The sequence below is a fragment of the Fukomys damarensis genome, unplaced genomic scaffold (genome assembly GCF_012274545.1).
Source record: "Fukomys damarensis isolate Sample0158 unplaced genomic scaffold, DMR_v1.0_HiC HiC_scaffold_3, whole genome shotgun sequence".
Taxonomy (NCBI): domain Eukaryota; kingdom Metazoa; phylum Chordata; class Mammalia; order Rodentia; family Bathyergidae; genus Fukomys; species Fukomys damarensis.
Genome location: NW_022900915.1, coordinates 44,489,438 through 44,506,130, shown reverse-complemented (window position 1 = coordinate 44,506,130; position 16,693 = coordinate 44,489,438). Strand labels below are relative to the sequence as shown.

General features: G+C 41.1%; 1 protein-coding gene across 1 annotated transcript; it reads left to right on the top strand.

The window, feature by feature from the left end:
- The first annotated feature begins 1,304 nt into the window (after positions 1-1,304).
- Positions 1,305-2,267, top strand: LOC104875549 (olfactory receptor 2T29). Its single transcript, XM_010643163.1, has one exon. The coding sequence runs from the start codon at positions 1,305-1,307 to the stop codon at positions 2,265-2,267; it is 963 nt and encodes a 320-aa protein (XP_010641465.1).
- Positions 2,268-16,693: the final 14,426 nt, after the last annotated feature.

The following is a 16,693-nucleotide window of genomic DNA, read 5'->3' as shown; positions in this document are numbered from 1 at the left end:
AAAAGGATTTTCCATAAAGCTACTCTTACCAGGGTTAAACTAATAAATACGTAACATATATATATATATTCTACTTATATGTTCATATCACTCTCTATTTAAAGTTCATGCAGATTTATATGTAGCAAGCATGTATAAACATATTTTTAATTGCTTTCTTAAAGTGTGTTTCATGCTTTATTTATCTGTGGGTCTCTTCCCACCTTATGATGAAAACCAGATTGTTAAATCTATAACCAGGTACTAAAACCGGAGATCCGAGAGTGAGTCTTGACCAACAGTGGCATTTAGCAGCCACTGTAAGACAAGTTCTTCCTGACAATTAGTGTCAATAGTAAATAAACCCTTAACAGTGCGTCTGTTCATTCAGTTGAATGTAGCACCATTCTAACAACTTGCTTGACCTCGCTTCATTAAATCTTCGGAAGCCTGAAATCCAATATTATTCTTGTCTTTCTTTTAGGTACAGAAGACAGAGGGTTGCAGAGTGGAAGGGGAGCAGGACGGACAGTTGTCTCTGGCCAATCAGAGCTTCTTGCCACAAGCGCTTGGTCTCTAAGGGTTGGACCTGCCGGGGAGAACATGCAGCTCATTAACACAGGACCTCGTAGTATGGCCCATAGGCAGAGTTTCAATATTTGAATCGGCTTTCCCAAATTATATTTCAATTATTTTCTAAATACTTCTTATGTGCATAACACCTCTGAAAGTTTTTAAAATCCCAGTTGGGGCTCAACATGGCAGCACATGCTTGTAACCCAGCTTGTAATCTGAGAGGTTGAGGCAGGCAGATTGCAAGTTCCAGCCCACTCTGAGAAAAAAAAAAAAGCGAGGGATTTTGTTCAGGGTGAAGGACATGGGTTCAATCCCAGAACAAGAAAATAACAGCAGTGGAATTGACCCTTATACCAGAGAAATTAGGACTTACTACATCAGTAACAAGATTTTTGAAAATAGTGAGTTTCACTTTACACTTTTTCCCATTTTCTGACTGACACTGTGTCCCATGGGCTGTGAGTCTGCACATTCCTAGTACCTGTTCATAGAGAGCACTGTGACCAAGAAACTTCATGAGTGTGAGCCGCGGAGGCATCTCTGTAAGTCACACTCACTTTTTGCCATAACCGTGAATTACTTCCTTTTATTTTGATGAATTGTAGGCACCTTGAAGTCATCAGGTCCCCAGGAGGCCTCTGGCTGTGCACTCAGGTTGGTGCAGAGGTCACAGCACCCTCACTACACAGGCTCAGCCAGGGCCACTTCACATTAACCCCAACTTCTCTTCACGGTCCAGGTGAAACCCCATGGACAATGCCACCTGGAGATCCAACCACACTGCTTGGGTGGATTTCGTCCTGGTGGGGCTCTTCCGTCAGTCCACACACCCAGCTCTGCTGTGTCTGGTCCTCTTTCTGATTTTCCTGATGGCCTTGTCGGGAAATGCTGTCCTGATCCTGCTGATATGCTCTGACTCCCGCCTCCACACGCCCATGTACTTTTTCATCAGCCAGTTGTCTCTCATGGACATGATGTACATTTTCACCACTGTGCCTAAGATGCTCATGGACCAGGTCATGGGTGAGAACAGGATCTCAGCCCCCGAGTGTGGGATGCAGATGTTCCTCTATGTGACACTAGCTGGTTCTGAGTTTTTTCTCCTGGCAGCCATGTCCTATGACCGCTACGTGGCCATCTGCCGTCCTCTGCATTACCCCATCCTGATGAACAACAGGATGTGTCTCCTCCTGGCCTCTGGCTGCTGGTTCCTGGGGTCAGTGGACGGCTTCATGCTGACCTCTGTGACCATGACCTTCCCCTTCTGCCACTCCAGGGAGATCCATCACTTCTTCTGTGAAGTCCCTGCCGTGATTAAACTCTCCTGCTCAGACACCTCACTCTACGAGACCCTCATGTACCTGTGCTGTGTCCTCATGCTCCTCATCCCCGTGACAGTCATCTCCAGCTCCTACACCTCCATCCTCCTCACCGTGCTCAGGATGAACTCAGCAGAGGGCCGGAAGAAGGCGCTGGCCACCTGCTCCTCCCACATGACCGTGGTCCTTCTCTTCTACGGCGCTGCCATCTACAACTACATGCTTCCCAGCTCCTACCACACCCCCGAGAAGGACATGGGTGTGTCTGTGTTTTACACAATCCTCACTCCTGTGCTGAACCCCTTGATCTATAGTCTTAGGAACAAGGAAGTCACGGGAGCTCTGAAGAGATTGTGCTGTGTGAGACCTGCAATTCAGGACATGGTAAAGTAGGGGAGGCATCTACTCATGCACTGACTTCCTTCTCTCTGCACATTAGACCTGCAGGGCCTTAGGGGGCTGTTGTTGCTCAGACTCTCACATCATGACCTGTGCTGAACCCCTTGATCTATAGTCTTAGGAACAAGGAAGTCACGGGAGCTCTGAAGAGATTGTGCTGTGTGAGACCTGCAATTCAGGACATGGTAAAGTAGGGGAGGCATCTACTCATGCACTGACTTCCTTCTCTCTGCACATTAGACCTGCAGGGCCTTAGGGGGCTGTTGTTGCTCAGACTCTCACATCATGAGAGCTTGTCCCATACTCATCCCTTTTTCAGGAATTGTTTCATTGTACTGAAAAGATCTCCATTTGTGCCTTCTTTGTGCATTCCAATATTTATACAGTTGGATTATTTTGATGTTATATTTTCTGTAGTTGGTGACTGGTCTTTGATTTATGTTGAAGAATATTCATATTGTTAGGAGACACGTGGTGAGATACTTAGAAAAAATTGCCATGAGGATTTCAACGGATTAGGGACCGAGAGAAACGATGAAGTGAAAGGGAGTGAGTTATTAACAGTGGAGACATTGACCTGCAGAGCCTGTAGAGATTCATTCTCCTAGTCACTTTCATGCTAATTTTCCAGAAATGTGGATGTATACATGAAGAGTTAGATATCTGTGTGTTCTCCCTTTCCTGAGTCTCTGCTTGGTAGCTGTGGGACTTGATGCCTCAAAAACGATGCTCACTTCAGTGTGCACGACCATCACTGCCACATTTCAGCTATGTGCTCACCGTCACGGGAGGCTACCCTGTTTCTGTGTGCATGGTGGGATCCTGCAGCTCTAGTGGGTGTGGTCTCTGGATAACATAAGGGTTCTGTGGCAGGTTGAGGGTTCAACAACACACATGAAACTGTGGGGAAAATATGAATTATGACTAGAAGGACAGTTTAGGGAATCTCCCTGCAAGAGGCAGCTTCTGAACTGGGCTGTGAGTTACCTTATTTATAATCTAGCAGAATGGATGGCAGCAGGCATTTCATCTTTCATTTATTCAGCACACATCTTATGCTATATTGTAATAAAAAACATATAAATAAGATTAAATCTGAATCACAGAGATTACTTCCTCCAAAATCTCCCAACTCCCTCAAAGCTGATTCAGGACCAGCAGGAAGAGGCACTCAAAAGCCACACAACAGAAATACCTGAAAGGAGATCAGTGGAAGTAACAAAGCAGATCATTAAGTCTCTTGGTGAGTTCAAAGAAGTTATAACTAAACAGGCAAATTCATTTGGAAATTTCTGTTCAGGTTAAATGAGCTTTCTCTGGTGCTCTGCTTGGGTGGAAATGCCAGCAATACCACATGCTCACAGGAAATTGCCAGATTTATCCATCTTCTGACGCAGCAGAGTCCCAGACACTGCTGGGCCTCACCCCAAAGATGGTGCAGGCAGAGTCCCAAGCGACCCTGGCAGTGGGGTGTGCAGAGTGAGGCTGTGCTGCAGGCGGAAGGGATGCTGTCTGTGAGAGGCGCCCAGGAAGGTGAAAGGATGAGCTAATCAGAGCAACCAAGGGAAAACTGGGGTGACGGCAGCAGATCGTCAGCACTTAACTGGTTGTGCAGGTTTGCATATTTTTGCACACAAAAACGCCAGTGTGCTAGCACCAGGGACATACTTGTGAGTTTGGCATTCGTAATCTCCCATGACAGAAAGAGACAGAGCCGGACAGCACAGTCCTAAAAACTCCAAGCTCCACTAATGGGTTCCACATACTACTCTCCTCATGTTTCCTGGGTCAAAGTAAGCTTGATGACTCTTTGTGACTTTGAGTGGGAAGAACGCTTGCAATATTCCGACGTCTCTCCCTAAATGGGATGGGAGCATGTGTTGGTGAATAACAGAATCACACATCAGCCTTCTGTCACTGTGATAAAACACATGGGGAAATCAACTAAAAGGAGGAAAGGTTAATTTTGGCTCAGAGTTTCAGAGGTTCTATTCCATGGTCAGCTGGCTCCATTGTTTCTTGGCCTGACTTGGGGCAGAGGATTGGGGCAGAAGTGGGTGGTAAAGAAATGTTGCTCTTCTCATGGCTGGTTAGAGGCAGAAAGAGGGAGGGAAAGAGCCACAGAGGAGGAGCCCAGGGTCAAGGTATAGTCCCCAAGGTCTCACTCCAATGGCCCACTCCCATCAGAAGATGGAAAGAGACACAAAATAAACAGGTCTCCTGAAAATGAAAGGTGTGGATTATTTTTTGTGTGAAGCCAAGAAATAAGCAGGAGTTTCCTTTTCAAAGTTGTTGCATAGAAAGGGTGCTCTGGAAAAGCTTTGGAGTATATTGGAGAAAGAGCAACTCAACTGCTGCTTATAGCTGACCCATTGGACTAGGGGTATGGTTTTGTTTTATTTCCGTTCTCACCCTTTTACTGTTTTCTTTTTTGTTCTCTCAATAGGAATTTAATTATCTCAAAGACAAATTTTATTGTTCTTTCCATTTCTTTCCATCTTTAAAATATTCCTTCTCCAGTAACTGGTCAGCCCTGCCTGCTGTGAAGCTGTGGTGATTGATTTTTCTCCCACAGTCCCACCCATCTATAGATTCTGAGTCCATATTAATACGTAGAGGCTGCAGTTTAAGAAGCAAGTCAAACAGGAAGCTATCGTTACCTGTAGTCATGCTACTGCGCCATAACAGACCAGACCCTTTGACTCCTACGCAATTATCACTTGCTACCCAGTGACTGACCTTTCCTCATCCCTCCCTCCTACATAAACCTTGTTGATTTTTTTTGGTGGGGGGGTTTGAGACAGGGTCTCACTGTGTAGTTCAGGCTGACCTTGAACTCACTATGTAGCCTGGGCTGGTCTCAAACTCACAGCGATCCTCCTGCCTCAGCCTTGAGTGCTGGGATTATAGGTGTGCACCACCATGCCTGGTCCTTGTTGATTTTTTTATATTCCATTTTATCTTAGTGCCTCAAAAGCATATTCAGAAATTATTTCTTGCTTTGTTGACGCTGTTTTCAATTGTTCAGCCTCTGACTCTTTTAAGTCATACAGTAGCACATTCCACTTATTCTAGACTGATTTTTAAGAATTCTTTATGATAATTTTTGGACCCTACAGGGTCTCCAATCACTTAGCTAGGGGAAGACAGACAGCAAGCACTTTGAACATTTGTGGAATAAATAATAAACCAATGACTGCTGAAATGTTTACTATACATAATCAATAAAAATATTCCTTTACTTTATTTATGTTAATTGTGGTTAATGTCTAGACTATATGAAAGATTCAATATAAAGAACAACTCTAAATAATTCAATTAAAAATGGGCAAAAGACCTAAATAGATATTTCTCATAAGAAGATACACAAACTGATGAAAAGTATGTCAAAGTATGCTCCACATCTGTACTTATCATTGAAATTAATACTAAAACCATACAAATAGCATCATCTCTCACCTGTTAGATTGGCCATTATCTTTTTTTTTTTGACATTATCAAAAAGACGAAAATACCAAATGCTAGCAAGAATGTACAGAAAGAGCACCCCTACCTACTGTCAGTGGAGAGATAAATTAGTATAGTCATTGTGGAAAACTGTCCAGAGATGCTCAAAAATTTAAAAATAGAACTACCTACTACTGGGTACATTTCCAAAGGAAATGAAATTGGTATACCGAAGAGTGTGCTGGTATACCTGGCCTCACGTAATCATTGCAGCATTCTTAACAGCTGCGAGGAAATAGAAACATACAAAGTGTCCATCAGGAGGTGAATGGATGAAGTTAGACGTGATGCATACACACAATGGAATGCTGGTCAGCCATGTGCGCCCGCGCGCGTGCGCGCCCACACACACACACACACACACACACACACACACACACACACACACACACACATCAAAATCCTGTCATTTGCAATAACTTGGCTAACCCGAAGTACACTATGTTAAGTGAAATAACCCAGGAGACGCCCCTGAGAATTGAAATTTTAAAAACTATATCCTAAAAGTCGATGGTAGAATAGTGATCAGGAGAGTCCAGGGAAGGTGCATGCAATGGCACAATGCTACAGTTAGGTGGGAAGAAGAAATCGTGGTGTCCTAGTCACCACAGGGTGAATGTAATTAACAATAGCACACTGTGTGCTCCAGAAGAGCAGGAAAATGGTATTTTGGACACCCTCACCATGAAGAAATGACAAGTACTGATCAACTGAAAGCAGATAAGGTGATAGCTAAGCTTCTTACCAAAAGAAAGGGAAGCATTTTTTTTTCCTTTTTTGGGTCTTTGAAATATCCTGGGGACCAGCCATCCACAGGAACCTCATGAAGGTCCTGGTTTCCTCCAAGCTCCTTGTGCTATTTGCCCCAGTGGAAACAGAAGTGGTCGCAACTTCTCTGCCCATTTCCTGATGTCTGCACAATGCCATGTACTTCTGGGAAGTGTCTCAGAGCGGGCAGCCAGAGGTGGGTCCCCAAATGCATGGACGGTCTGCGGGGCTTTGGGGCAGCAGGCACAGGGTCTGCTAACTCCACCACCAACCTGTTCCCCCCAAGTCAGAAGTTGCTCACCTCTGAGACGAGAAGGTTAGGAAGGGAACAGAGAGCCATTAAGACAAGAATAGACTCCGTGGGACAACACGTCCCAGAAGTGAGGACAACTTGGGTGATGGGAAACAGGATGTGTTCAATGGTGCACAAATCATCACCGGGAGCCCTTCGGCCTCAAGGGTCTGGTGGTGTAAATGCTTTGTACAATTGGCTGTGAGATTCCACCCACCAAACTGAAGTGTGACTGCTTTGTTACAGAATGAGATTATACACATAATTTCATTTCTTACAGCACAGCAATAAAAATTTTAAATTCCTTCCTAAAGAGTTATATAATGAAATTGTTAGTAACTATTATTTTATGTTTTTAGTAGCTATTATTTTATTTTTTATTTAAATTGAATTTATTGGTACATTCTAGGTAAGTAACTATTATTTTAAAGTGAGCCTTAGAGTTTTATCAGTCTGCATTTTTTTATACTTTACACATGCTAATTAGAATCAAAGCCAGACTTAGTAGAATTACAGCCTATTTAGACCAAAATTTATATTAGCATATGTATTAAGTAATACTTAATGATATCACTGAAAGTATCTAGTCTCCATAGTCTCATAAAATAAAGAAAGAGAAAAAGAGGTGCATTTCTACCTCAGATAATTTAAATTCAGGCCCTGGCCAGGAGAATGCCCAGGGTGGCTTGCTTGCTTGCTTTTATTTTTTATTATTTTTTATTTTTTTGATACCGGGGATCAAACTCAGGACCTTGCACTTGTGGGGCAGGCAGCGGCACCACTGAGCTAAATCCCCTGCCCCAGGGTGGCTTTCTGCTGTGAATGTGGCAGAACACTTGGAAAACACAAGCAACAAAAGTGCCACAGTAATGCAGTAAACTGGCAAAGATTCTCAGTAAAATATTCTGAACATTGAATGACAGACAAATAAATAATAAAGTTTAGATCCTATGTCACTTAAAAATAATATTGATCAAAGTTTTAAATAAAATATAAAAATATTAAGTAATTAGGCAAATGGATGAGCTAAGATTTGCAAAATTATGTACAAAGGCAATGAAGAAAAAACTTGAGGAATAAGAGATAAACCAGACTACAATATTTTTAATTGGGAGATTTACATGAGTTGTGTGCCAAATACAAAGTCATACACCAAGAGTAAGGTATAATGATCTCCTCTGTGTTAGGCAGGAGAAAATAAGCCTATCAGTTTTTAAAAGGGCACAAGAAAGCACATTACTGAAGAATTCACAGGTAATTTGTCAAAAAACCTCAGCACTTTAACGATCAATATGCAAATTAAATTCCCAGTAGGGTCCGTTCTTGTGGATGAGAAGGAGGAAAATGCACAGTGATGTGAGGCACGGAGGATAAAGCCAAGGTGCAGCAGGGGCTGTCTCTGAGTCCCCCACGCGCCTGGGGACCGAACTCTAGGACTTGACGCAGAAGAGGTAAGCGGTGTAAACGGGGCAAGCGAGGAGCTTCCCCTCGGAAACTCGCCTCAGGATTGTTTCAGACTAGTAAACACCTGGGAGAAACTGACATTTAAAATAAGCAAAACAGTGGTGTATAAGTTCTGTTACTAAAGCAATACATTATAAAGCCTTATATTTTAAAAATATTTCTGAAAGCATTTAAACAGGAAACTATGGACTCAATTACAATATTTTATTTAAGATTTAGAAAAATATAAAGCTATTTACAAGCATAAGTTTATTCTGTCTGATATGTGTGTGTGCATCCCCCCCGCAAACATGATTTATTTAAATATATGTTTAAAATGGGAAACAAAATGTTTATATTATATACTATACCTAAGGGAGGGATTAGAAATGCCTTCATTTCTTCTTTCAGTTATATATAATCCTAATTTTATTTATTATATGATATATGTCTCATATATTGTATGTCTCAAATTACCCATAGTCTCTTAAAATGCTTTTATGAAGTAGAAAAGACCATCTATTGCAAAAACAATTCAGTATCACTTTAACACAAGCACCACCTTGCTACGGAGGCCCTGCCCTGTCCTGTGAGGCCATCTCAAAGACAAAAGCCCTGTGGGTGTCCTTGTCCCAATACGGCCCCCACCCCCAGGAGGCGAGACTAGGGCACAAATAAAACACCGTGGAACCGGGGCGGATGGAGGCCGTGACCCGCCCTGGCGGCGGAGTGGACAGACCTGCAGGTTCCACCGCTACTGACCCCGGAAAGTCGGTGTCCGAGCCGGTGCTCAGCGGGCGGTAGGTACTAAAGATTACCTACCAAGTAGCCACCAGCTAGCAGTTGCTGGTAATAGAGTACTGTACAGATTTCTGCATCCTTTCTCCGCTTTCAAGACCGAATGTTCACAACCTATAACTTAGTTTCCTTTCACCTAACCATATTTTTGTGTTCCTTGTCTTTGATAGTCTTAATTTCCTTGGAATTATCTTAAAATTTTTGAAAAACAGAAAATTAATGCTCCATGGAAAGGTATTCTGCATCTAATGCTCCACGTAGGTATAATTTAGTTAATGCATCAGGGTCATATTTACTTTCTCTCCATAAACAAAACTTTAAAATATCACAGACTTCTTAATTCTGTCTCTTTGATCCATTTTTATTTTACATCGTTGCTCTTGACAGAATTTCACTCACGTTGCCCATTTGATTACTGAAGTGCTCAAACGTGAATATTTTAGGGCAAGGATCAGAAGTAAATGGTGCTTTCACTTGTGCTAAGTGTATTAGTGCTTGGAGAGTTTCGTCTTTTTTTCAGATCATTTATTAGTACATGCTTGCAGTGTGTGAGCTACTCTCCCTGCGTTTCCTTCCACCCCCTCTATCTCTTGATCGCCTTCCCCTTTGAAAAAGATCTATCTCTTTACTGCCTGTTACCCATCTTTAGTTTTGCTCTTTATTTATACTTTGGGATTCTCATCTGAGAGAAACCCTGATTAGAGTCTTGTGCTGAAAAAGCAGGCACTTTTAAACTGTCAGCCTCTTCATCTGGACTTCAACCTTATGAAAGGGACTTATAACCACTCCTCAGAAAGGAATAGTGACTTGGGATTTATAAGTCATTTACTTGACTCATTTAAAGAAAATGAACCAGGTGTGAGAGCTAAGCTCTTTCCTCAGACTCTCAGAGAATCATATGCTCAAGATTTTACTCTTTAGATTATGCATTGCTGGTTGGAAAGAACAAAAGCACTTTGTTTCTCAGGCCCAAGGACCAGTGGAACAGATTAAAAGATGCCGAAATAACTCCAGACATACTCAGCTACCTCATCTTTGACAAAGGAACCAAACACCCTCACTGAAGGAAAGATAGCCTCTTTAATAAATGGTGTTGGAAAAACTGGATTTCAACCTGCCAAAGATTAAAACTACACCCCAATCTTTCACCATGCACTAAACTAAAATCAAAGTGGATCAAAGATCTAAATATTGAAACAGAAACACTAAACTTGCTGGAAGACAGATTCTTGAAGACATTGGCATAGGAAAGGGCTTTATGAACAAAACCTCAGTAGCATGGGAACTAGCACAGAGAATCAATAACTGGGATCTCAACCTATTAAGAGGCTTCTGTACTACAAGAAAAACCACCAACAGAGCTAAGAAACAACCCACAATATGGGAAAAAAAATTTACCAGCTCTTCCTCAGACACAGAATTACTATCTAGAATATATAAAAAAATAAATCAGATCCTCAAATTTAAAGACCTACTCAAAAATGGGTATCTGAAGTGAAGAGACATTCCTCAGACAAAGAAGTAAAAGCAGCAAATAAATACATGAAAAAATGTTCCACATCACTGGTCATTCGAGAGATGCAGATGAAAACAACACTGAGATTCCACCTCACCCCAGGAAGAATGGCTGCTATCAAGAAATCAATCAATAATAAATTTGGGGGTTATGGGGAGAAAGAAAACCTTCTCCATTGTTGGTGGGAGTGCAGACTGGTTCAACCACTGTGGGAAATCAGTATGGAGACACCTCAGAAAACTGAGATTAGAGGTCCAGAGAACAAATGCCTGCTCACTCTGCCTTCTCATCCTGTTCAGGTCCTGGAAGGATGCAGTGATGTACACCAAATAAGGGAAGGAAAGAAGGTTACCTTACTTTCTCTCAGAAAACAGTAATATAAATACAGCTAGAAATAAGGTCTGATCTGGGCACCACCAGGTGCATTCAAGGGGTTGCCTAAAATCAGCCATCACAAGTCATTTCTATGCTTATATTAGTTTCATAATATTCCTATATTATAAAAATTAGAGGAAATTCTAAAGGAGGTACTTATTTCTGTGCTCCTGATATCTATTCCTTCAATTAGAATTTTTTGCCAGCTATTCATCGACAAAGTACTACTATATTTAGAATTTATAAAGAACTCAAAACATCAGACCCCCAAATTTAAAGACCCAATCCAGAAATGGGCATCTGAAATGAAAAGACACTTCTCAGATGAAGACGCAAAAACAGCAAATAAATATACTTTAAAATGTTCAGCATCACTGGTCATTCAAGAAATGCAAATTAAAACAATGTGAGATTCCATCTCACTCCAGAAAGGATGGCTGCTATCAAGGAATCAACCAATAACAAATGGTAGAGGGGCTGTGAGGAAAAAGGAACCCTCCTCCATTGCTGGTGGGAGTGCAGCCTGGTGCAACCCCTGTGGAAATCAGTGTGGAGATTCCTCAAAAACCAAAAAACTAGGGGTTTCATTTGACTCAGCTATTCTCGTTATTTTCCTGAAAAAATGAAAAGCAGCTCACCACAGTGATATATGCACACCCATGTTTATAGTAGCACAGTTTGTAATAGCTAAATCTTGTAAACAACCCAAATGCCCATCAACCAACAAATTGGTAGAGAATTCAAATGGGTGCTTCATTACAATGGAGTATTACTCTGCCGTGAATAGGGACGAGCTTCAGACATTGATAACCAAATGCATGGACTTTGAGACCATATTCTTAAGTGAAATAAATTGGACATATGTTTGAATGCTGCATTGGTTCTCTGGTGTGAGAAACTGAAAGGGGAAATAAGTATTAAAATGTATAATTGACATTGGGAAATGGGAAAAAATGTTCAAATGGGAAGGGGAATGGGGGAGGAGGGAGAGAGAAAGGAAAGACAGGACAAGTCTTTTAAAAGTGAAAATAGAAGGAAAAATGCCCAAGTTCAATCCCTGGTACCAAAAAAGGAAAAAAGGAAAACTGGAAACAAAGCTTTTGTACGTAAGAAGGAGAGGGGCCTTGCTGGGAGGAGAGGAAGGGGGAAGAAGAGGTGGGATGTATCGTGTACAGGGGCAAAGTCCCCATGATGAGTGTTATGGGTGCCTAAAATATACCAAAAAATGTTTTGCTGTTTTAAAAAAAGGAGCCACAGTGCCACACCCATTTGGTTTCAGGTAATGCCTCCTACAAGTTATGCAGATCTTTTTTGTCCTCTCAGTTGGTGTTCATAAGGGCCTAGGATCAGGCTTAGAGAGAGGAAGTAACGGAACATGAGCGAAAACAACGCACACTTGGATCATGCAGACTAACTCTGCACTCGGGGCTTGCTGCAGCCTCACGTGGTGCTGACACAACTTCCATTCAGTGATGTGTGCTGCCGTGCAGCCCTGAAATGATGGTGTGATGGGTTAGATAAAATCGAACGAATGTGGCCAAGTATGGTGGTGTGTGACTGTGATCCAGCAACTCGGAAGGCTGAAGCAGGAGGATTGCAGGTTTGAGGCCAGCCTGGAAAGCTTAATAAAACCCTGTCTCAAAATAATAAATGAGAAAGGGTGGGGAGGCAGCCCTGTGGTCAAGGGCCTGTTCAGCATGCACAAGACACTAGGTTCAGTGCCCAGCACTACTTAATGAGGATCAACACAGGTTATGTTGCACCTGGAATCTCAGCTGAGACTAATAGCAAGAAAAAATAAATCTGTGAAATATAGTGGTCATCCTCAGGGGATAACACAAATTCCCTCCTAAATTTGAGGGCGTATGTGTGGATTCCCCTGTAGTGTTGTGTCAGCGTTTCCCAGGATGCACCTCTCTGTAGCTAAGACCCCAGACCCCATCAGTTCTGCTGTATCACAGGCACGGCGGGCAGAGGGTCTTGCACAACAAACTGGACCTGTCCGTGTCTTCTTTTCTTAGCTTCCCAGAAACTATGGGTTTTTTGTATCAACTGGTGAATGAATTGTAATAATATCCAAATAAGGAATACACAGCCTCTAAAATCCATTAAGGCCCACTAAGCACTCTGCCTCTTTTGGTCATAGCAATTGCCAGCTACAACAACTTATAATTAATTACATTTAGAAGGGGTGTCACTTGCTTGTACTACTGGGCACGCAGAAATCAGACTGAAGTAGAAAGCCCCTGTATTTTTCAGGTTTATATCCAAGATCCAAACACAGAGATGTCTTACAAATGAGCACAGAATAATTTCTTCTATTGGCTCACTGGGTCCACCCAGCATAATGTCGCTGAGGTAATAACCAGAGTGGCATCTTGTGAAAGGGGAAGGCAGTCCAGACCCCTCTGAGGAGCAGTATGGCACACAGCTGTAGGTTGCTACACCCCGGATGCAGGATGCTGAAACGTATTTCTACTATTGCTAGCTGAGAGGAAGCATTTCTAGTGGCCTTTAGGACAGGAGTAAAGAAGAAGTGTTCAGCAGATGGAGAGGTGAATACTAAGCACGAGAGGAAGTGTTTATTTGCTCAATCAGTGAACTCACATCTGAACAGGAAGTTGCCACTGAAGCCACCATTTGGTTATGCTACTCTACAATGAGGGCAAGACAGGGTAGGTCTACTGGGTTGGTAGCACACGCCTGTCATCCCAGCACTCGAGAAGCTGAGGCAGGAGGATAGCCTCAGATTCAAGGCCAGCCTGGGCTACCTAGCAAGACCCTGTCTCAAAACCAAACAAGTAGAAATAGTAGGTCTGTAACATAAGAGATATCTCAGGATATTTCTTAGCATTACCAGCCTCTATAATTCAAGTCAAGAGGAAACTGTAACACCTTAATTTAGAGGTAATTATTGATGGCCCAGAAGCAATCAGTAATGAGGGTTTGAGCCATTCCATCAGGCAGAGTAGCAAGCCACTTGAGGTGTTGTGCGAAGACAAAATGAATACAGAACCGGTATTACAAGATGTTAATCATGGGAAAAGAAATGAAGAGTGCAGTTGTAGTGAATAGTTTCCTTATTCTGTTAGGAGTATGCTTTGTATACATGTAAATGTGCATGTAAAATCTTTCTTTGCTCTCCTCCCTTGATTCTAACCAATAATGTTACCCATGTTAACTTTACAGTAGTTGAGCATTGTTAATATTACATCATATCATTTAAATTATAGGATATCTGGGAAAGAAATAAGCATCCTCTATAGATTGCATCCTCTGGAGAAATTTATTCCCTTGAATTATGTTATTTTTGCTACACGTGTAGGAAGGTCTCTGTGCTTTGTAGTAAAGATGTTTACAGTTGGTACTACTTCCTCATGAACTGACCTTCATATCATTATGTAATAGCCTTGTTTTTATGTTGTAAAAACATTTGCTTAACGTTTATCTTATCTCATTATAGTGTTGCCTTTTCTTACTGCATTTCCTTACTTTTGTGAAGAATGTGTTTCATTATTTCATTTTAACCTTTTAAAATGTTTTTATTAGTGTGTGTTTGTAATACTTAATAATTACGCTTTCCTTGGGGAATTGGTACATACCTGTGTCACACCTAGATCAATTTCCCTCTCCCTTAATCCCCGGTATCTGTCACATCTCCACAGAGTCTATTTTCCTGTTTTTCACTACCTCTCTTTTAATTTGCTCTTTAAATTATTTATACTTTGGGTTTCTCCTATAAGAGAAGCTATATGATATTCAAGTATGTGTGTGTGATTTATTTCATCTAACGATATGGTCTCAAGGTGCATCCATTTTACTACAAATGACTCAAATTTATTCTTCTTTATGGCCGAATGGTACTCATTTGTGTATACATACCATATTTTCTTTATCCATTCATCTTTTGGTGGGCGTATCAGCCACTTTCACAAGTTAGCTTTTATGAATTGTGTTGTTATACACATAGAAACACATGCACAACTGTAACATGATGACTTTAATTCTTTAGGGAAGATACCCAAAATGTGTAATTAGGTAAAATGGAATTTCTGTTTTAAGTTTTTTGAGCAATCTTCATACCAATTTCCATAGTGATTGTACTAGTTTATATTTCCACCAGCAATATAAAACAGTTTCTTTTTGCCCATAATGTCACCAATATGTTTTTTACTTAAAAATAGCCATCTTTGCTAGGATCAGATAGAACCTCATTATTGCTTTGATCTGCATTTCTCTTAAAAGCCAAAGAAACTTTTCCATGGCCATTTATACTTCTTTTGAGGAAGATCTATTCATTTTATTTGCCCATTTTTTGAATATGTCTTTTATTTGGAGGGATCTCATTTTTATATATTTTTATATATATTCTGCTACTAGTCCTCTATCTGAGGAGTAGTTGGCCACAATGTTTTCCTGTTCTTTAGGTTGTCTCTTCACTCTGTTGAGTCTTTCCTTTGCTGTATAGAAGCTTTTGACTTTGATATGATCCCACTTGTTATTCTTAGTGTTATATCTTGTGCAACTGGTTCTTAGGAAGTCCTTGACTATGTCAATGTTTTCCAGAGGTTACCATTTTTCTCTTCCAGAAGATCCAATATATATGTTTTCATATACAAGTCTGACCCATTTTTTTTATGAGTAGGCAAAATTTATTGAGGGAAAGAAAGCTTCTGTCTGAGAGACAGAAGGGGGACCAGAAAGTGGGTTGCCCACTCCATTTCTCCAAGATGTTTTATACAGCAAAGCCATGTGATGAAGCAGGTACAAAGTGGGACAAAACTGTAAGACCCAATGGAAATTTACAAGGTGGGCATGAGTTAGGGCAAAACCATGACCATCAATAAGATTACAAGTACAGTCACTCAGGTAATATTGATTAAATGGGGGTCAAGTGGGGGAACAAGTCACACAGCAAGCAAACAAGGATTTAACTGACCTTGACAGATAGCAAGCAGCATTAAGTAATGTAATTAATTTTCAGTAAGGTTGGGGTCAGAGATATTTCCTGGAAAGGCTGGGTTAAGATCTTGGCTCCCCCACCCAGGTGATTGATATCTATTTAGAATATCAGTCACTGCTATTCATCCCTAGGAGAAGAACAAGGATATAGTAGTTTCTCTCTTTTTACAATTCTGTCCTTCAGTGAATGTGTCTTGACTGTCCTCCATTTTGACTCCTTGCTGTGTTGGCTTCCCTGACCGTGGTCCTGTCTAACTGCCTACAAGAGGCATTACTATGCCTATTCAAATCCCTTTTATTTGTCTTATCAGTTTGCTCTGGCTAAAGTTTTGAATAATGTATTGAACAAGAGTGGTGAGATGAGTACTCTTATTTTGTACCTGATTTTAGAGAAAATGCCCTCAGTTTCTACCATTTAATATGATGTTGACAGTAGGCTTGTCATGGATGGCTTTTATCAGTCTGAAGTAATGTACTTCTATACCTTTTGCATCAGGATGTTTATCATGAATAGATGATGGATTTTGTCAAAGGCTTTTTCTACACCTACTGAGATTATCATTTCATTTTTATCTTTATTTCTGTTTGTGGTGTATTACATTGACTGATTTATATACATTGAGCCATTCTTACATCCCTGAGATGAAATAGACTTGTTCATAATGTATGAATTTTGTAATTTCTTGCATTGTGTTTGCAAGTATCTTGTTGAGGATTTTTGTATCTGTGTTCATTAAGGAAATTAGCCTGTATTTTTGT

Coding starts and splice junctions, on each gene's coding strand:
- LOC104875549 (XM_010643163.1), top strand. CDS start 1,305: ATGGACAATGCCACCTGGAGATCCAACCACACTGCTTGGGTGGATTTC.